Raw genomic sequence first — 21864 nt, 5'->3', positions numbered from 1 at the left:
AATTTAATGCAATTAATACATTTTAATGCAAACTGTTACACAGGAGAAACAAGAACTTCTTAAACATATTTCTTAGCAGTACTCTTCAAATACCAAACATATCTTTTCACAGATTAAATCTCTAAAAAAAAAACATTCAAAAGTTATTAAATCTTTGCAAGGCTTAATAACCTTTTACATTTTTTTTAAAGTAGTGTTAGGACTTCTGGTCCTATGAATGTCCCTGAAGGGGAATATCCTTTCAGATATGGCTCGAATCTCACCAAGAAAAAAACAGTTTTTTTTTGTCCTCTGGTCAAGTGAAGTAACTGTCTAGTGTGAAGAGAACTGTAAAACCCAGCAAACAAAGCATAAACTTTTCCCAACAATCAGAAAACCAGAAAATGCTTGCTTTTCAGACAGGTCATTTTTGTCTTGATTTCTGTCTTACAAACCTTTTTCTTCTACTAAATTTTACTTCTTTTTTTTTTTAGGCTGAGGCGATGCCTCATTTTTAACAATTTGAGGATGAAAAGAACTACAGAAAGCCAACTTTGGCTTTATACAAACCAAATTATATGTATGATTACACAAACAGCAAAAAGGAACGCACTTTACCAAGTCAAAATCCTCCTGTCTTAGAATCAACATCCCCAAAAACATAATGGACCATCGATAATGATTTAACCAACATTACTTACATAAGCAGACAACAAAATTTATCAAGAAATTAAGAGACCGATGCATCATCACATTCCTATGTATTTCCGGCTAATTTGGCCATAATCTTTTTGCATTTTGAATTTGCACAGGGAAGTTTTTCCAAACCAACCTTCAGTGCGTTTCCCTAGGACAGAAACGTTAAGATGGGGTGGATTTATGAATTTCCAGCAATTTCGGCTTCCAGACACGCAGAACGCCAGTAATCATCACCTTGCAGTGTTGCAGTCTTTCATGTGTCTCACTTTTATCTCAATTTTAAAAAACAAACCCTTGTGCCCCAGCAAGATTTGACCTGTTTCAGAAACTGTAAGAAAGGTTGTGTGTACGTTTGACTGGGGAGTGCGAGCGTGTGGCGGGTGAACTCAGAACTCAGCAACACTATCGTCACACACTACCCTTTATTTGAGATTTTTACATTTTATTTGAGATAGATTTTTTTTATGGCAGGAACTTCAAAACATGCGCTGTCCGTGCACAGTTTCTGAAATGTTTGCTTTGACTTTTTATTCATTTTTTTTAGCAGGGACTGCACTCAAAGAATGCAGTCAGAAGGTTTTGTCTTGAGGAGGGGTGAGGGTTACATAAAATCAAATCGACTAAACATTTCAGCTGTGTTGTGGGGAAGTATCCATTTGTAACGGGCTCATCTAAGCTGGTAACAGTGGCTCACTTGTGCCGAAGCCCCACAGATCACTAAAAATACAGAAACTCAATCAAACGCTTCTGCGCAAACAGAAAACAGTCAAACCTGGAGGGATTTCCTCCTTAGATTCTTAAGAAAAACGACAAGAATTTCCATAGTTGTTTTATACAAAAGCCGTTTACAAAACAATTAAAATTCTCTTGTGGAAACAGTAAAATACAAACACACACATATATATAAACACACCCATCTAGTCAGTGCTTTAAGCTTCTATGAACCGTATGAAAATAAATATTATTGTTTTGCAAACATTTAGGCAATACAGCACAAAGTACAATTTTCACTACGATCTGCAGTTCAGGGGAATTGAACTGAACGCAGGCCTCTTTAGATAAAAGGCTCAGAAAACACAAATAAAAGGGAATCATGTAAAAAAAAACACCCCTCCCTCCCCCTCCTCTCCATCAACAGTGTGCATACTTCACCTCCAGTTTTGTTTTTTCTGGATGACTTTGGGGAGTTTGGGAAGCCGATCTCGAAGGCAGCACCCATTTGCGCAGACAAGTTGCTGAGGGAAAGGTGGCGTCTGTCTGGACTCGCCGCGTCCCAGCACCCTGCGGACAGGCAGCCCGCTCTCCGCATGCCACCTGAGTGCAGGGACAGTCTGCTGGGCGGCATCTGGGCACCCGAGCCACAGGAGACTTTCGCCAATTTGCTCACAAACCAGAAGCAAGCTGGGGGACCAGACCAGATCTCCCGCACCCATTTGAACTCAGAAAAACACAAGACCCTGATGGCTTCTAACCCATATCAGTACATTTTCCTTCAACCAGCACATGAACAAGTGCCCTTAAAACAGTTTTTTTTTTTTCCCCTGTGCGGGGCATTTTTTCTGGGGGCGGGGACTGAACTGATATTTAACCAGGTCAAATATTCTGAAATGTGTCTTTTGTACCCGAGTGCCAGTACACTCCTTCGGAGACTCGTCCGGACGTCTGCCCAGTCTGCCACTCAGGGGGTCCTGCTCTTAATTTTTGCACTCCTTCCACTTTTTCTGCCACCTGAACTGTAATTCTCGAGGGGCCATGAAGCTGGTTTTGACAGCCAGTGGTGTTTCACCATCTTGGGTGTAAAGTTCACCAGTCGGAGCTTCTTTCCACTCAGACAGCAGGCTGGTAATAAGCACCTACACTGGAAGACGCCCCTTGCTTCTCTGACTGAAGGCTACTAAAAGGCTGTCTTCTTGCTACTTGGATATTCTACACTCAAGTGAGATCTGCCTTTCCAGAAGAACTCAAAGAGGGTTTTTTTTTTTTCCTTCTTCCAGGTCGATGGGCGAGACTGGTGTCACCCCCAGCGCGGAGCAGAGGGGGGGTCTCCAGAGTGATGGCTGCTGCAATAGCACATCTTCTGCTCTGGGAGAGGGGGTAGGTGAATGGGGGCTCTTCCCCTTTAAAAAGCAGACAGATGGTTCGGACCAGAGTGAAGGAACAAGGCATCATCAGGCCTGGGGGGGGTCTTAAAGAGACGGCGCTCTCAAAATCCGCCAGTGTCAACAGTCAATAGACACCACCTTCTCCCCACACTGCTGACCTGGGACTGCAGGGCTCAGGACGCAGGACAGGACAGGGGTTGAAAATGCTTGCAACGAGAAACAGGACAGCTACACTTTTCTCACTTTTCTCCGACTGCTGGCCTTTTCTGAAGCGCGGATTTCTCAAGGCACATTTCCTATTTTCCTATTTAAAAAAAAAAACAAGTCTTGCAAGCAACACTATCAAGATTCGAATCCTACACACACGCTTCCTCTCTCCACAAGCACACCTTCTTCCTCGGCATGCCTGCGTCTCGAACACAGCCCCTTCGGGCGGCAACTGCATTCAAAAACCACAGCCCAACTTCTACACAACCCCCTGACACAACCGCGCGGAGCCACTCCTCCTTCCATTAAAAAGCTAAGAGCCAAGACATTGCAACAGTCTTCCATCGAGGGAGGGACAGACTTCATACAGCGACTTACCTTTTCAACTAGAAGAGAGACTGCTTAGGGCACAACCAAATCAAAGCAGATTTATGTACATTTAATTGCATTGCAGTGCAGCACATGGCTAATTAATGACTTCTGCACACTTACTGAAAAAATATCAGCCATTAAGGGTCATGTTAGATGGTTGGGGGCAAACCACCGCCGTTACGACATGCTTTCAGCACACAGATGCCTTTGCAGTACATCGGCGCACATGTGAAGAGGCCAGATCGGGAGAACTCCACACTGGAGCTCGAACCGCAAACCAAGAAAACCGGGAACTGAAACATCGAACGGGTAAGATTCCGAACAACAACACAGGCACGGGTTTCGAACGATAAAAAAAACGAGTGATACAAAACACAGGGTATCTCCACGGTGCTCCACGATTTATCATCACTGGGCCGGATGACTCCTGGTGCATGCATTCCAAAGAGTCATCTAGCACAGCCCAAGTGACCACCTCTTGTTTAAAGCCCACAAGCCCAGGCAGGCACCTCAAGGTGAACGAACACCCTGCGCAAACAGAGAACACCCCCCCCAGCCGCCCAGCGGCCTCTGCTCACCAGGCAGCCTGGCAGAGGGGTGCAGATTCTACCTAGCTATGCCAATTCCTCTTCACCAGCATCACAGGAGGCTGCTCACTCACGCCTCCCGAGTGGAGAGGTGCGGTGCAGATATTTTAAATTTTGGATGGGCAGTGCGTTTACTCCGCATCGGGGGTCACTTGGCTTTGAACCCGCGCCAGAGCTCGGCACAGGCTGGGCACGCTCCCACACCTATCCGCCTCCTCGACCCCAGCCGCTACAAAAAATCAACACCCCAATGGCACGCATCTTGAACCCAGCTCCTTCCCGAGCAGGAAGAGCCCAAGCGCAGGGGGGCGACAGTGCAGCACACAGCTGGACAGACGACGGGGAAGACCACAACAGCCTCATTTCCACACCCCCCTTCCCCAAATTCATACCCAGCGATAGATCACTGGGGCTTCTACTGATTAAACCTCCCTGAAGGTTCAGGATATTCGTAGGCAAGAAAAATATTAAGATGATGGAGAGTCTTGACACCAGCATGGCAAGTGAATTAAAACCGTCCGGAATAATCAGTTTTAACACTGTTCCGACAACACACAAACACTGGAAATTTACTAGACTAGGGGTCTGTGTTCTTTCTTTACAGCAGAACCGTGAGCTTATTCTGTCCTGGCAACTTCCTAAAATTAACATAAGGGATCACCCATGGATGTCTGTAAACACCAACCAATTTCTCATCAAATAAAGGTGACTTCTTTTGATCAATGAAACTATAAGCTTAGAACCGCTGTCTTAAACAATGCATGACTAAGACACCTCTATTAATATTGTTAGCATTTTAAAATAAAGCATAGGTTGAGAACAGGTATTTCAAGTGCTAGGCAGAAATGGCTTCAGTTCCTCTTGACATTTACATTTGTGGTGTTGATGACGGAAGATGTCTGCAGGTACATTTCGACTGGATTCCTTGTCAAAAGCTAACTCACCAAATCCTGTCCTGCCAGTGTGAGGTCACAATCCCCTCTGTGACATCACAATGACCCGCAGCCCCGCCTGGCGACACAAGGATGTGTGGCCCATTGTGCGAGATAATAGTTTTACAACCGAACCTCCAACACTCCAGCAACAAACAGATCTACCCAAACAAGAGGCAAACGGGAACATAGCATTCAAACCAATTTTTCGCCACCCTGACCCGTTTCACGTAAATGTTTCCGTTCGGCTTTTGTCTCGTTTTTTACCACGATTTCCATCTTTTGAAAAAGTCCTGATTAAAACCGACAAAGGCCACATTCTTCTCACCCCCAAGGAGAGCAAATTCACCACAGTTTGTCAGGAAGTGTATAGGAAGTGCTTTAATAACATGAAAAGCCCTAACATACCAAGTCACATGTAGAGATGGCAGAAGAAACAGGGCCTGTTCACAACTGCATTCCTATCCCAAATAGGATCCGAGTGTTACGCCAGCATCTCAGTCAGGCCCTGCCTGAATTTCACCACAATGCAATGACACCCATCTTCACAAACAAAAACAAATCACACGTTTGAACTAAAAGTGAATCAGCCTGTTAAAAACTATTTGTGTAATATGTACTAAATCACCTATATACATGTGCATTCTCTCTCCTTAGCCATTTGTGTATGGAAACCTCTTTTTATAAACTCCCTCCTACAAACATTAGCCTTCTTAAACACTTTCAAGAAAATATTTTTTTTCCCAAACCATATCTTGCAACCAAACTGGGAAAAAAAAGCCTAGGAAATTTTCGAGCAGTCTTGTAGACCTGGGAAGGTTATTTTCACTACTCCTCTAGGGACAGCTTCAAAGATCTTCCTGAAATAATACACTGCCCATAAGAACAGTTTTCCCCTCACACAAAGCAGACTGTCGCCTTAAAATTGAAGAGTGTGAAATCTCACAATTCTGTTGTAAATACTTTTTCGTCTGCAGGAATTAAGATAGGTGCACGGGATCTACGTCGCCGTATATATGCCTTATAAGAGGAGTAGCCATGTCGTTACAAACCAGACCCGAGAGACGCCATTATTTTGTGGCGAGTGACGTAAGCGGGCCCTGTACTGCGAGAGAAGCACGTGTTTGGAGTCAAGATCTTTTTGTCCCTTCTTTTAAAAAATATTAAAGTTGAAAGTTTTGTTGTTGTTATTTGGTTCATTTCTTTTACCCCTTGAAGGCTTTTGATGAAATACGTGCATATTTATCGTCAGCCACCACAATGATAGTTTAACTGACGCATGGAATTAATTAAAATACATTACAAATTTGTAGGGAATGAAAAGGCAAAGGCGCACACTCCCCTCGCTATAATAATGTTATTGCCTGAAATTGCAAAACATGTTGCTCTGCTGCTGCTGGAAAATTACTTTTTTTCCCTCTTAAATAAAGTTTTGGACTCTTTCGCTTCGGCCTATAATTCAGATCAATGTAAAAAGGAAGACATTGCACGTCGAACACGTATTTCTCTTCGCTGATCATAAACAGGTTTCCATAGCGCGTATACAGAAATCGATTATTGCCACTGCTGACAATAATTCTCCCAATAAGGCGGAACAGACCTGTCTGATTCAGACTACGCCATCCGCGTGGCTTTTATTTTAAATCCAGAAAGATTAAACTCCCTTTTTTATCCTAAAAGCCTCCATTTTGATTTTTTTTTTAAAAAAAAAACAAACTTGCGCTCTGTTCGGTAAAATGTTCAATGAAATGCTAACAGGCCGGGGACGACATTCTAAAAATAACAATTTAAACAAAACCACCACGAACCCCCACGCCAGTCTTGCGGCCTGGTTCGGTGTGTTCGAACCACACAATGGGCCCGGTCAGTGGCCGAGCGGTCCGGTTCTTGTGGTCCTGGCCGGACCAGAACGTCGTGCTAAGGGACAGGAGGGGTCCTGATCCCCAGTGGGTCACCCCCCTAACCCCACCACCCCACGTTTGGGGAAATATGCGCTTGGGGGCTGGGGAGTGGCTGAGGCCAGCTTTGTAAAAACTTGTTTTGAACACATTTTAAAATTGGGGAGACAGAGGGGAAGAACACCTTTATGTTCTACTGAGCAGTTCAGTATTTTACAGACCCAAGAATTGCACATTTGTACTCCAACCGCGCACCTCCCCCGGAACCAACACATCCACACAAACTCCAGCGACTGTACTGGGCGCCTCGATTATTTTTGTTTAAGCGCTTTCAGAAAACAAGCTGGAGAGGGGAGTTTTAAAATGTGTAGCTGTTAAAACGGCAAACGTCTTCGAACTGAGAAAGTGTCCTACAGACGACTTCTGCGTTCAGGGGGGCAGTTAATGCACAGAAAGATACTGTAGCCGAGAAGCCAAGATGAAGATTTTAACGTTTCACTAGCACAATGCCAAAACAAAGGGCACCGCTTGAAAGAATGTTTCTACTCCACACAAAAGGCACGGAAGATACTCCCCAACAACATTTATTACCGTTTTCCAGCCCCAAGTATCTAGGTGATGAAGTTAAGTTGTATTTAATATTAATAAAACCTCGCCAATTATTTCCTAACAAACAAATGCATACTTTTTTTTAAAAAAAGCGAAACATTTCAATGTAAAAAAACTTTAGCAAATTTGCGTGAAATAATTTAGTAACCAATTTTACAGATGCATAATCTTCGTTCGCAAACACACCAGGTTTCTCGAAGCCCAGGTAAATTAAAAAAAAAACAACTAAAAGCACAACACCGCCTCACTAACCTTCATGACCAGTAGGCCTTAAACTCAAAACCTGCAACTACAACCAAGACATTCTGATCAGAGCTGTTCACTAGCAAGCAGTCCCAGATTCTCAAAAAAAAAGACATTTTCTCCTCTTTTTACGTGCATGAATTTCAAGATGGCGAGAGAATGAATTGAAATTTTAGCAAACACTAAATTTCGTGCAATTGACTTTCAGGGTGTTCTTTTAGTGAAAATGTATTTCTGATTCGAATCGAAAGCAATCCGTCATTTTTTTATGGGGAGGGGGGAGGGAGGGTAAATTACGACTAGTCTTTCCAGCCTAAATTAAAGTTTGGCGTGGAGAGGGAGTTGGACTTGAAAACAGGCCCAATTCGAGAACTAACAGTGAGGAGGGAATTCGTCACCCTACGAGATCGGATCCCTTCTTCATTGCACACCACTGAATGCAACCACACAAAACTCATTCCAGGCCACCCGGAGCTCAAGAAAACTCGACACCCCCAAATAATTCGAATACCCGAAGTACCTTTGCTTCTTGGGCACAGAATGTTCGACTTCCATGCGCTTTCCGTGCAACTCCACTTTACCTGAAAAACAAATACAGTCGTGTTTGCATTAACGTCCCCCTTCTGTGTACCGTCCGAGCAGTTTGATTTTTTTTTGTTTGTGGGGATGTTAACGCATTTTCGTTCTTGTCTCGTCACGGCTGGCTTTCACAAAATGGAAAGAGTTTCCTAGCTGCTGCAGTTAGAAAGTTGTTGTTTGTTTTTTTTTTAATTGAGGAAAGATCCGAATGGGTCCCAGTTCCGCAACCCTGACGTGGTAGTTCAAAGATACGTTTTTTTTTAAAAAATAAAAAGGGTACAACTTCATACACTGGGTACTCGATGTAAGGGAAAAAAATTGTTACAGGCACGGAAGGTGACATATCAACACACCTAAACATCTGCACGGCGCCTTTCCTCTCTGTAGTCGTGCCCCAAGCTGTAATGGTCTTCGTTATAGAAATTACTGGGCAGCGGCACGACTAGGGGAACTTTTACAGCTTTTGTCTTGTTGGGGTGTTGCTAACTTTTTTTCACCCCGCTTTTCTGCGGGGTCACAAGTTTCCCCGGTTCTCTCGGCGTGGAGCCGTTTAACTATGACGAAGGAAAACAGTCGCCCGCCGTGTTCTCGTAGCGCGACTATAGCTGAAGCGCAAGCAGCATGGCGACCTTCGCGCTATAGGGAACATCACATGCTATAGGGGGTAATGTACAAAATCAGGAAAATTGATTCTTTAAAAAAGGAAGGACCGAAAAACTCGCGGACGATTCGCCTATCGCCTGTGACCGTACAACGGTCCCTTCTCTCCGGTTATTCGAGAATCACCTCTCGCTTCTTTAAATCCATAAGGCATGTTTGACCTAATCACTGGCTATTTTTGTACAAACAAATTCAATTCCTCTTATCTATAATGGCCTATCATGACAAAAGGGGGAGGGGATCGTGTTCGTATAGCTAAACCCTTATATACAGACCAGAGCAATGCCACCCCTCGGGAGTTCTCTCGGGGACTGGATTCCCAATTAACGTTTTTTTTTAAATTAAAAATAAGAGGTCCAGGCATGCCTGCCTTAAATAATAAAAGATATCAATAGCAACCTGTTTCACTGGGACACATACCTTGTAAGGCACCAGTTTGCCACAGACCATTTTTAAACTCTGCTGCCGATTCGACTCACCCCGTTTAAAAGTTATCTTTCGGCCAGGTTTTAAAACACCTCCCACACGGAATTAAACGGAATGACCGAAATCTGTTGGTTTTCAATCAGATAATCCCCCTCCCCCCGACACCCCTCTCCTCTGCAAACAAACTCAGTGGATTCCGAAATTGGAGTGAGAGAAATTCACGGAGTACGCGTTTTTTTTTTAATCCACATCCCCTCCAAAAAAAAAAACTCACACTTCGTTGTAAATTGTTTAAATACACCGCTCTGGTTAAAGAAAGGGCTCGTTACTTTTAAAGAGCTTACCAGAGAACGTTTCGATCGCCTTCATCGCCCAGTGGTCATCTGGACAGTCCACAAACGCGTAGCCAGTTTTCAATAGAAACTGCCCAGAGAAAGGGATCTTGCAGTCCTCAAAGACTTTCACCAAGTCCTCCGAAGTCACGTTTTCACTCAGATTTCCAATATACAGCTTGTTCATGGTGGTGAAAAACACAACTGTTACCGGTCCCCCAGGAGAAAAAAAAAAGAAATAGTTTTTTTAAAAAAAAAAACCCACAAAAAAAACCAAGGACCCGAAATTAAAATTGGAACCAAAAAACAAAACAAAACGGAAGGACGAAGAGGGAGAGTGGCTACTCGGAACGAAGGAGAAAATAAAACGGCGCCTCGAAATTAAAATTAAAAAGAAATCGGGGTGAATGGGTGGGAGAGAAAAAAAAAGTTGTGGGCGAAGTGGGGTCGCCGCGACCGGGAGCTGCCGAATTCGGATTCGCCGAGCGAAAGCGGAGACGTCGAGACTGCGGCGCCGCGGATCTCCAAGTGAATCGCACGCACTCTCGGCGAACTGGACTGGGGAGAAGATTGTTGCACAGGCGGCGATGGTGCTGTCGGCGGCAGCAGCGATAGTAACAGTGCGATGGCGCGATCAGGGGGGAAAAATTGCTCCTCTCTCTCTCTCTGCCCCTAAACCTCGAGTTATACCCCCGCACCGTCACAGATCCTTCTGCCTAGCTGTGGCACCGCCTCTAAAACCCGACCTGAAAAAAAAAAATTGCCTCAATTTTTTTTTCTTCTTGTGTGTGTGTGTGTTTGCAAAGAGGAAACCACGTGGTCTCGGAGTAACGAGAGCGAGGGCCGGCCCCTCGCGGATGGGTGCGCGAGACAGCCCGGGCCTTCGTGCTCTGCGCTGATGTTGCCGAGGGCGCGCGCATGTCACGGTGTGTGTCCGTCTGTGGAGGCGGGCGCGAGCACGGGGAGGGGGGAGCGCGGGGTCGCGCCGGCGGGCGAGTGGGTGTCTGTGTGCACACCCCCCCGCGCCATCGCGGGTCAGCTCGACACACCCGCTTTGGGGCACCAGCGATGGCGATGGGCGCTCATCAGCGCTAGAATGAATCATTTAATCGCCCTCTCGGTCGCTTGGACACGCACACCCAGCTCGAGCCCCCTGCCGCTGGGGTTATTGTATCTACAGGGGGGAGGTCGGCGAGCGAGGCGGTTGGGGGGTAAATTGTGACCCCGTGATCCCGTCAGCCTGGTGTCCCTGCCTGAGCGGTATAGACCATAAAGGCGGGCCGCCCGGGAGGTTCCCCAGCAGACAACGTCGAGAAGGGCGGTGGTTTTGCGAAACGCCAAGCCGAGAGGGTGGCCATTTCGTTGGCACAGAGCCTTGGCGAGCCCGTCCCGGGCAGGCGCGGCGCAAAACGAATTCTAGAAGCGTTCTAGAAGAGGAGGGGGGTCGGGGCGCGCTGCGCGGGCGGGCCGCTCCCACTCCCCCCAGTGTCGGCTACACGCGGGGCTGGAGACCCGGAGACGGGCAGAGCGCGAGTCGGAAAGCGGCGCCCGCACCCCGCAGCACGCGCGAACACAGCGCCGAATCGCCCCCCCTCCCCCGTGCCGCCGCCCTCCTCATCCACTGAGCTGTTGCAGGCCCGCGTGTATCGTGTAACCACGACAGGACGGCAAGCAGCACGACTCTCTCTCCCTGGTTTCTGTTTCTTGTTTCAAAATGGTGCTGCCAGGCACTAGGCCTCCAAGCGCAGTAGCTGCCGCCGGGAGCGGAAAGGCTGTAGCGCTCTGTAACAAACACGTTTCGTTGGGATCTCTTCTCCCAACCCCCTTTAAATAAACATTTACCAGACCTATATGGTGTAAAAGAGAACACCGTTCTTCGAGTAACGCGTTATCCCCACAGAAAAATAAACGCAATTCATGGGCCACCCTAAATGTAGTGAAACTGTGACCAGTCGAAATACAAAATCGTCTTTCACAAGTTAGTTCTTTGTAACCTTTGAAATCGATCCCTCATGCTGCTTTTTAGCACGCGAAAACCCGCACACAATGCACTTACTGACTGAGATCTTTAATAAATATACACAAAGTCTGACCACCCCCCTAAAATCAACGTCAGGGGAAACGGGAATGCTCAAGTGAATTCGGTCGAGGTGGAGGTGGGGCGTGGGGCGTTCCACGCACACGGAGGAAATCGAGTTACACGTATCGCGTCCGAGTTGTCTTTTTTTTTTCTTGCAACAGTTCTGTATTCCAGACGGGTACTTGTTCGTTACTTGTAACACGCGTTGTGGGCAGATTCAGCTGGCTGCGACAGCTGCATGATGCAAGATCGCAGCGAGTTTTCTCTTATTGAATTAAATTTACTGGGTCACAGATAGGGGCCCCAGCCTCTGGACTCCGGACTAGAGGGTTGCGGGTTCATATCCCACGTGGACCGCTGTTGCTGTGACTTTGAGCAAGACAGTTCGCTCAGATAGCGGCGGTAAACGCCGTGCTCTATAAATAAATCTCCGGGTCATTGTTGCAAAAGCGAATTTGTTCTCGATTGGCTCATATGGTTAAATAAAGATCAAATTAAAGTTATTCTGCAGTAGTTGTCCAGCCTTCTTTTGACAGTCAATTAAACCTATGAGCTGTAATCAAGCCGAGATATAAAATAATCTAAAAATAATTATCTGCGGGCATTTTACAGTTTTTGATTAAAATGCTTGTGTTTTCCTAAAACACTAAGGGGCAGTTAAGCTGCGCGAATAAACGAGACTGGCACATACACACAAATCCAAACTTCTTTCTTTGGGGGGGAATGTAAATGGTAATACTTTGTTTAGTGGCTTTTTATTTTTTGCAAATCAATTACAGTTTGAAATCAACACATCTTAGCCAAAGCAAAAATCTATGCCATGAAAAAAAATATTTCCAATAACATCTCAAACGATATTGCAGTCTTTTATATTCTGTTTCTAATTGCATTACATTATAAATGAGAACAAATCAGAAAAAGATCTGTTCTACACAAGTAGTGTAATTGAAATACACGATCTCCCCCCTGCAGCGAAAAGCTTTACCGGTTTTGTGCTCATTGTATCCGCGTCATTTTTCCTGCTGAAGGAATGGAAGAGTGGGCGCTGTCAGGTACCCCTCTTCCTGCAGCCTGGACAGGAGACAGCCCCTCTGTCGCTATGAGGCCGTTCTTACTGATGCTGGTTTCACCTGCCCTGGCTTGAACCCTCAGCCGAGAGGTGGCTCTGTGGCTCAGGATCTGTGCCTGTGGCTGGAAGGTTACCAGTTCAAATCCCGTGGCCCCCAGAGGACTCCAACTCTGTTGGGCCCCTGAGCAAGGCCCTGAACCCCAACTGCTCCAGGTGCTGTATAATTGCTGACCCTGTGCTCTGACCCCAAACTTCTCTCTCCCTGTCTGTATGTCTCAGGGAGAGCAAGCTGGGGTATGTGAAAAGACAAATTCCTAATGCAAGAAATTGCAGAGGGTTAATAAATTGATGTTGTTATTATTATTATTAACCTCAGGGCTTCCCGTGAAGCAGGGAGACAGAGGCTTAAAAAGAAATGCAGTGCCCATTTGTCAAAGATGAAGGTGACCCAGTGGGAGAGTAGCCGAATAACACCAGCGCCCACCTGGACAGAGACCCGCTGCGTCAGCCCTGTTGGCGGCCCGGGCTGGGAGACTGGCAGGGGCCAGAGGCCTCTGTCTGGAAGAGCCCAGCCAGAGCTGGACTCTCGTCCCCAGGTCACTCGCTGGCTCCAGTCGGCCCTTCCTGTTCCCTGCCGGAGAGGAGAGTGTCCGCGCAGGACGGACGCTACCTGGCTGACCACACAGCCTCACGGGCCTTTCAAAAAAACAGCATGCTAACCAAAGCTGTCTTTCACGCATTTTTTTAATTATAAAAGCAAACAGAGCTACTGGTTTAGGAGGGTGGGAGGGCTGGTGGAAAGTGCTAAAAGTCACCCTTTGACAAAAACCGCACAAATAAATAATTGATTTCTGCTCGGGGCCTTTCCAAGCCTCTCCCAGACTGTATCAGTTGATCTGTGTGCACATTTTATTGTCCCTCAGGTGCGTCTTACTACTGGGGAGAAGCTGAAAAAGTCTAATCCCGTTCAGAACAGGCGAGCTCAGCGCGGTGGAGGAGAGGGCCCTGCTGGAACAGGGAAGGGCTTGGACACACAGCCGGAGCGTCTTGACCGCCCGGCCCTCAGCCCTGGAAGATCTCCAAGTCCAGGAAAAGATCTCAGACCTGCCCTGCTCCCAGACAGGATGAGCAGCACGTTTCCAACAGAGCACACCGTCCTCATGCAGCGTCATACACCTGGAATCTGTTCGTCGAGGATGAAGACAGGTGTCCGTGACTCATGTTCATCTCTGCACACATTCCTTCGCAAAGGTAGACCAGCACTGTGCAAATGTACATGAATTACATCACTAGACCTTAACAACACCCATTCATCCAAGCCAGTGGTATCTGATGCCCCCTCTGCACACTCATTCATCCACTCTGGCTGTGCAAAGGGACATAATCTACAATTAGGGAAAGTTTAAAACACACAATTAGTTCTGACTAATTATTGTCATTAAGATGTAGGATGGTCGTTTCCTCTGTTTCACACACACACACACTCACTCTGCAGGTCGTATGAAGTAAGGCGTGGCTTTTCAAAAATAAAAACCAAAGTATGGTGTGAAGTAATGAGCTTATTATGCTTACTCCCTCTCCCATCATGCGGGAGATTGCAGAGACAAACTGTGTTCATGTTTGAACAAAACATCCTAGCGTGCACCAGGCTCTAGGCACCATGGTAACGTGTTTTGGTGAACAGGGACTGGATGAAGTTAGAAGGCTGCTTCACATGGAGGTCTTTAACATGGAGGTGTATTTGAAAGATAGAAGCAGCACGGCATCGGTAATTGAGCTTTCTTATACGTGCTGTGGTCTTCGCTGTGCTGAACCCTAAACTGGGGGGGGGGGGGGGGGGACAGTGGAGGGCTGGGGGGACACACTGCAGCTGCCCTGGGCTGAAATTCAGAACCAGTTCTGCACGGGCCAAGTTTCACAGCAAACGGACCCAGGATTATTGCATGAAAAAGAAAGAAGAGAATTCGGTCGGCACTCTGCTCCCTGCAGTCCACTCTCCTTCAGCGATATTGCAACCACGAGACGGACTGCAATGTTTCTTTTCCGATACATTTTCTGAAGCTGATCCCAGTCTGTTTGGTCGGAAAGCCACGCAGGCAGGGAAGCAGAAGAGGGTGTTTTTTTTCACATACAACCTGGGTTTAATCCGGTTACCCCCTTCAGTGCAAGGACCTAAAAGGATAAAAGCTCTGAAATCAGATGGCATGCTGAGTGTCGCCTGAAGAGCACCATCACTATAGACATTGTATTGGTCTGCAAAAAAAAACAACAACCATAAACATGGTTAGCTGATGGGCAATTTTCAAAACATGTGATCTCACAAAACTACCATTAAAACCACTGGACAAAGCAGCACTTGACATGTGCATTCAATTTGCCCCAGCACAACCAAAACACACCCCCAGGTCTGTGCATGTTCAATAGTTTGCAGTAGAACATGCTGATGGAACTTCCTGCTCCTTTGCTTCATGATGTTTTTAAAATGAGTAAAAACCTTCGGCACTTCCTTTTATTTTTTAAGGACAGTGGACTGTACTTCATCTAATACATGTAAATGAAGATTAAACCAAATATTTGTATTTGCATAAATGTATTATGTACAGTACTTCAGGTCTTCAGCTGCGAGAATCACATTTAAAAATCTTCACTGTTACCGTTAAACAAAATGAAAAGGAGCTGTCTTGAAGATATGGCACACCTGAGGAGAAATTGACATAGATTCTCAAATTCTTATCTGAACGAAAACAATTTCACATTTGTAAGGTGTCTGCAGACTGACTGCAGGAGAAAGCTGTTTCTTTCATTTCTCAAGGTAACACTTGACTATTGGTAAAGTCTGATCTTAAATTCTTGAAGGTCACGCAGAAAAAAAAAACGTCTGAAAGAGACCTATTTTCTGGTTAATTTTTAATGTTGAACAGACAGTGCATTTAATTTCTGACTGAAAAATATATATTTTCTTGCAGAATAACAGTTCAGTGGATGTGATAGACAGAATTACACCACAGCACAAAAGGGATTTAACTTATAATTACTAACATGTTACTTGTGTAGGATCATCTTTAGAAAAGATGTGGTCCTTGCAGATTTAATTCATTATCCATTCCCCCTTCACAAAACCTCTCATTAATCATACAACCATGTATGAAATAATAAGACACTGTCACCAGTAGAAACAAACAAGGGACACAGCTGACTTTTAAGTAGCTCTTTAAGACCTCTGAATTGCACCTAACCTGAAAAAGAAATATCCAGGTTGCCTACAAGCAAACAGTTTTTGTCAGGACGTTTTACATCAATCAATGTTCTATGAAGGAGCATGAGCTTCAGATTTAAAGAGCTTTTGATTTTGTTCAGACGTCTCTTATCTCATCTCTCTGTCTGAGTACATAACTGCACATAGTAAGCAGTCTGCCATATATTTCTCAACAGTCATGTTTTGTTTATTTGTGTGTGTTTGTTTGCAAGGCAGTTTGCCAGACTTTTACAGCGTGATCCTTTGTGTTTTTCAAAGCAGTTCAAAGATGCCAAAGTGCCCAGCCATTTAAGTGACAAGCCTTCAAACCAGATTAGCAGTGTGTGAGCTCCTGACTGCTGCCTCAACAGGAACATTAAATAATCTTCCCAGTTAAAGGCTGCTCTTAATCCAGATTAATTAATCCCGAATGCAAAATTTAAAACGCCAATGCTGTCAGGTCCTGCAAGAAGGTGTCGTTCTGTAAACCGATGCACGTGCTATATTGAAGCCACAAGTATGGAACTAAAATTGGTTTGTGGCTTTTAGAGCTGCTTGGGAAATCATCAGAACCGATTTACATAGTCTCACACCCGGAAAAAGCTTTCGTTATGAGGTTCCCCTCCCGACAGTAAGGAGAAACATCACTTGATCGGCTCGGGCGACAAGTGTGTCTGCAGACTGCTTCCTCTGCTCCTGCGTCCGGGGATGGGTGAGCTGCTGAGACAGAGAGGGTTCAATCAATCTTTATTGACAGAAACACAAAATCCAGAGTTTAGATCTTGATTCCTAGAACCCTACCTTAAGAATTAGGAAAATAATTAGGAATATCCATCTATCACGGTTTACAATCTTACACAGGACGTTTTCGACACGCCAACGCTGGTCAAAAGTTCCGAGGTCGTGAGGGGATTTATAAAACATGAATTCTAACGATATCCTGCTCTTCGCCAACCCTTCAAACATCCTCCCCAAGTCTGCAGAACCGGAACCGGAGATCTTATTTTTCCGAGCGTGAGCTACTGAGAGGCAGAGGAAGAGTGAGGCGACAGGCACGGGGAGGCGTGTTGAGTGTGTGCGTGTGTGTGGGTGAACAAGTTGGTGTATCATGGGAGAGAATGATCTTATATAAAGCGTCTCTCGTGAACATGAGGCATCTTGACTTTGCAGGCACTCTGGATGTATTGACTAGTTGGATCCACTTCATTTTATAACTGTTTACTCTTTTCAAGAAATGAATGTAGGCACAGGTGCTCAGTTTTTCCATCTGAACATCTCCCACTCATTTGCAATTAAGACCCTGCTTTTGCATGTTTTTCCCTTTGTGAACTGAATTCCACCATCATGTTTTACAAAACGTACACCACAATATCTACACACATGATTGCAGGTAAGTACCTTTTTTTTCCCCACCAATATGGTGTGAAATGTAACATGTATCTATGATCTTAACAAATCATGTTTAAGAACTGTTCATCTCACTCGTTTTTTTTTAAGATGCCTCAATAAAATTTAGTTTTGTTTAGAAACTTTAATTACGATGTAAACACTGTCTTAAAAATGAGTTATTTCTCCCTCCATACTTCATGTTTAAGACAGCTGCATTAATGCTGAGACTTCCAGCACATTCCTGTAACAGCATTCCTAAAAATCCCTTCTCTTCTTTGTGAGATTTTAACAAAAAATCTTCTGTTTTAGATTTTATCCTGCAACTTTCTTATTTTATTTGGGTTTAAACATTTTGTTTCCGTACTATAATAGTTTAATACAATCTAATAAGTCAATATATATTTTTTAAAAAGATACATCTATTGTATGATTTTAATTGTGGGAGTTTCATTGTATAATGCTGAAACGAACGACAAATGAAAATGCATTTAACACATCAATGTGTCCATTTGCTTTCTAAATCACAAAATCTTAGATTTGTCTGCATCTTGTAGAAACAGGGGACTTCAGAGTAAAATGTACATCATTTCTGCGAATGCAGATACTTATGTGGACGACAAAAAGAAGATTACGTCACCTGATCAGCCACAGCGGTCGATTTGACAACACAGGTTAACCAAAGCCTAAAAAATAAAATCAAAAGACGTGAATTAAAACGCAATTCCTACATGTGGTTGCACGCACAAATAGAGTATTTTTTCTCACATTGCAGGGCTACAAGCGGCCAGTTATCAGAAAAGCACAACACGGAAGCAGGATGCTCCTGAAAGCATGTTACTGGTGTCCGGGAATGCTGCAGGGCCGAGTGGTGTCCGGAACCCGTAGGCCCGGGGCTCGCGATCCGGGGTGCGCGCTGGCCGGGGGGTTCGGGACCAGTGCGGGTCTCCTCACTCCGGACACACCGGCTGGACAGCGGACTGGTCCGGATAGCCACCGGCCGAGGCGGACAGGAGTCAGACTTTCAGACCAACCTTAACTACATGTTCCTGCTGGTCTTTTCCCTTAAGTTTCTAGATTCTCGACACACACACACGTGCCTCGACGTCTTGTTGCCCAACTGTTCAAAACCTTAAATCAAATTTCTCAAAAGATTTAAAAAAATAAAATAAAAATGTAATTGCCTTCATTTTTCTTATAGATGAATGAAGTGACACCATTTTGTAGCGGAGTCTTTTTTTTTTTTACGAGCAAGACAAAAACAAGCTTTCTGAACTCGACACGGGGCACTATGTAAGCTTAAAACGTGCTGGGTGTTGATATTAGAATTTAAATCGATTAAAAAACAATTGCACATAAAAGTTTTTTTTTAATGGTATGCAGTTCCTGCCCCCCCCCCCCCCAACAAACAGCAACACATTCTGCTCCTGAAAACCGCCGTGAACGCGCGCAAGCGCACAACACCCACCCTGAAGTATGGCGCGCGCGCACGCATTCCACTGAAATGTACATATCTCGTGCACGACATAAGAAATCGGAGATAAAAACAGAATGGGTTTAAAACCCGTCAAGAAAAAAAAATCGTTTTAATGATAAAAGAGGGTATACTAATAATACCCTACAAACAATAAATGAACTTGATTTTCCAATTCCCCCATGTAGCCGTGAATTTAAATTTTAATTAAAAATAAATATTTAGAAAGCGCTATTTCAAGCCTCGCATCTGCAGGCGCTATACAGGACAACAAATGAGAACACAAAAGCAGAAAAAAAATGAAAATGCAACAAAAAGGTGAGTTAAAAAGATTGCTCCGAGACCATATCTGTTGTCGAGTTTTTAAAAGTTATTTTCCTTACGGACACGGGCAAATCCACAGTTTATGTGCACGGAAGGGGGTCGGTCCCCTACACAGCCAGCCAGCAACTGCGAAAACCAAGTGATGCTTAAGTCTGACAGTAAGATTGGAGAAGCTCTGTCAAATACCACGGTGCAGGGTTTGTAAAGCCTGGTAAATTCACAGTTGGCAGACGACGATTTAAGCGAACAAAAGCACAGAAGATGCAGAACGAGGAACTTATATGTTGGATACTGAAATGCCGGGGACGCAGTGAAAATCGTATTACTGCACAGGTTAGGGTTAGCCATTAACCGTAATGGGTAGTTTGGGACGCGGGGTGACTTCTCGAAAACCGAATCACTTTAAGTACCTCGTGGAAGATCTATGAATGGAACTTCTCAGAAGGTTTCACCGAGGGAGACAACCAATCGGTAACCAATCGCTTGCGAGTGCTGCCGCCGCGTGGAGGGATCGGGCGGTGCAGCCAGCGGGCGTCTGTCCCCCTGACCTCGCCGCCTTCCGGTCAACCAACGATAGGCCAGGTTGTGGAGACCACGCACACGAGATACTTTGCTTAAAACCTTTCTCTCTCCCAGAACAGCGCGGGTCGTCTTGTCTTTACTCATCCTTCTCGTGTAATTCACTCCTCGCTCACAGTCTCGGCACCCTAGTACCTCCTCCTCCTCCTCCGCCTTCGCCTGTTTCGGCGTCTCATCTGTGCCTACAGCCCCCTCCAACTCCTCCTCTTCCGCCAGACTGACAGACAGACCGGCAAAATCAGCCTCACAGACGCCGGATTCGTCCAGCCCCGGATCGGCTGAGGACTCACCTGCACCCCTCGGCAGACGAAATTATAATCTGACATTGCATTACACTGTCATCAGTATCAACGTGGAGCCAATATTTGATACTTAGAACACGCCGCATTCCTGATGCGTTAGAAGAAAAAACAACAACAATTTGTTCAAATGTGTCTGGTCCAGTGTCACGCCCACCCGCGGCTCCTCGTGATAAAACGATTAGGTGTGGAGAACTGTTCGGACGGAAAGCACCCAGGAGACTCTTCACGAAACAGTCTTAGGACCCCGCAAGCTGGAGTCGTTGGAAACAATACGTTTGAAATCAGGGTGTCTGAGAAAACCACGCGCAAACAAAACCCAAAACAAAGTTTAAAACCAGCAAAACCCAGCGGACAGGAGGGTCTGGTCGGACCGGGACCGAGACCTCCCGTGATTGCTCAGTCCCGGTCAAGCAGACGTGTTTAATCCTCCGAGTCCAGGCGCTTAAAACACAGCGATTACTCAATAATGCTCTCGGGCTTGCTTTAGAATAGTTTCCCTTGTACTTTGTAAAAGACGTAAGGCAAAAGTTGACAAAGATTGTAAATCGCCCCTGATGGTGATAAGAAAATAAACTTTTTAATCCCGGTCAAAACCTTTCATGAGAAGATCCTGACTCTATTGGTTGCGTGTTTCTGGTAGGTCTCAGCTAAAATCTACAGACGTACGCGCATCATGAATTCATGCTTAATTGATTTCGTTAATTAATAAATAAAATATTATTTGTTACAACCACAGTGAGACTTAACACATCCACAGTCACCCATGTGTCCTGTTTCAAATTTGTTTTCGTGAAAATGCCGTTTAATGAAGTGGACGACGACTCACTCACCGAGATTAAAAAGCGACGATTAACAAACAGGAGATCTAAATCTTCAGTCGGTTCCAATATTTTTTTAAAAACTTTATTTGTTGTTTTCAGCTCCCCAACGTTGCCTAATGCAACCCCCCACCTCTCCACAGGAACAGGACCTCAATCGAATTTGATTTAAAAACACGAAACATTTGATGAAATCAGAGCGGAGTATTTCAAGCGCTCTTCAGATTCAGAAGAACTTTAAAAAGTGCAGTCATAGTCCACCCTAGCTACACCCTACAGTCTTAATTTTGTAACTCCCGTGAGTAATTTAGGGTAAAGAAACTTAATTAGCAGAGTATCTCTGAAAACCGGGAGTTTAATCTCACCCAAGTCACCGCGTCTTCAAAGCTCCCGGCACCAGTGGACACAACGAAACCGAACCAGAGGAAACGGTTTCATAGTCTCCCGCGCTCTTACCGTTGAAGAAAATACGAAGGTGTTAAAAAAGTTCTACTTCCAGAATATAACGATACACAGATGCAACTGGCTGAATGTGTTTAATATTTACGTGCTGCTTATAATTTTATTTTCGCGTTATTTCGTATGGTTTTGTTTTTCTGTGACATGTTTTAAAAATGTCTTGGTTTTCTTTCAATCACACAAAAAATGGGCATTCGGAATGAACTCCAAACACAGCGATTCGGTGAGAAATAAAGTCTCTCCAGTGCCAGAATGCCCCGTTGATCAGGCGATGTGTGCTTGCAACTTCAGGTGGCGTGTCGAGAATGAACAGCGATAAAATATTATCACATCATCCATTCGCGTTGCCTGTTCCGAACCGAATTTTAGTACAACGCTAACTCGCATTATATACAGGTGGACGACATTTATGTGATATACGTCTCTGGGTAGGAGCATCTGAAAATAATTTGGATTGGACCTAATCTGTGATCGCGCAGGGTCAACACAAGTTTTTCGTTTCGGTCCAGCACA

The 21864-nt window shown here is 45.0% G+C and overlaps 1 protein-coding gene and 2 long non-coding RNA genes across 4 annotated transcripts in view; 1 reads left to right on the top strand and 2 right to left on the bottom strand.

Annotated features, from left to right (window-relative positions):
• igf2bp1 (insulin-like growth factor 2 mRNA binding protein 1) overlaps positions 1–10384 on the bottom strand; it is a 54511-nt gene extending 44127 nt beyond the window's left edge. For both annotated transcript variants that reach the window (XM_015362358.2, XM_006638360.3), the window contains exons 1-2: positions 9638–10384; positions 8149–8209 (exon numbers count right to left, since the gene is read on the bottom strand). In XM_015362358.2, the coding sequence (XP_015217844.1) occupies positions 8149–8209; positions 9638–9812 (236 nt within the window). In that variant the 5' untranslated portion in view covers positions 9813–10384. The remainder of the gene's footprint in view (positions 1–8148; positions 8210–9637) is intronic.
• A 4881-nt stretch (positions 10385–15265) lies between these two features.
• LOC107079301 (uncharacterized) lies at positions 15266–18148 on the bottom strand. The gene is made up of 2 exons (XR_001480249.2): positions 18036–18148; positions 15266–16726 (listed from the first exon to the last, which is right to left on the bottom strand). It is a non-coding gene; the product is annotated as an uncharacterized lncRNA (long non-coding RNA).
• Positions 17957–18614, top strand: LOC107079302 (uncharacterized). The gene is made up of 2 exons (XR_001480250.2): positions 17957–18069; positions 18171–18614. It is a non-coding gene; the product is annotated as an uncharacterized lncRNA (long non-coding RNA).
• Positions 18615–21864: the final 3250 nt, after the last annotated feature.

The sequence above is a fragment of the Lepisosteus oculatus genome, chromosome 28 (assembly GCF_040954835.1).
Source record: "Lepisosteus oculatus isolate fLepOcu1 chromosome 28, fLepOcu1.hap2, whole genome shotgun sequence".
Lineage (NCBI taxonomy): Eukaryota > Metazoa > Chordata > Actinopteri > Semionotiformes > Lepisosteidae > Lepisosteus > Lepisosteus oculatus.
This window is presented reverse-complemented; position numbering and strand designations above follow the sequence as displayed.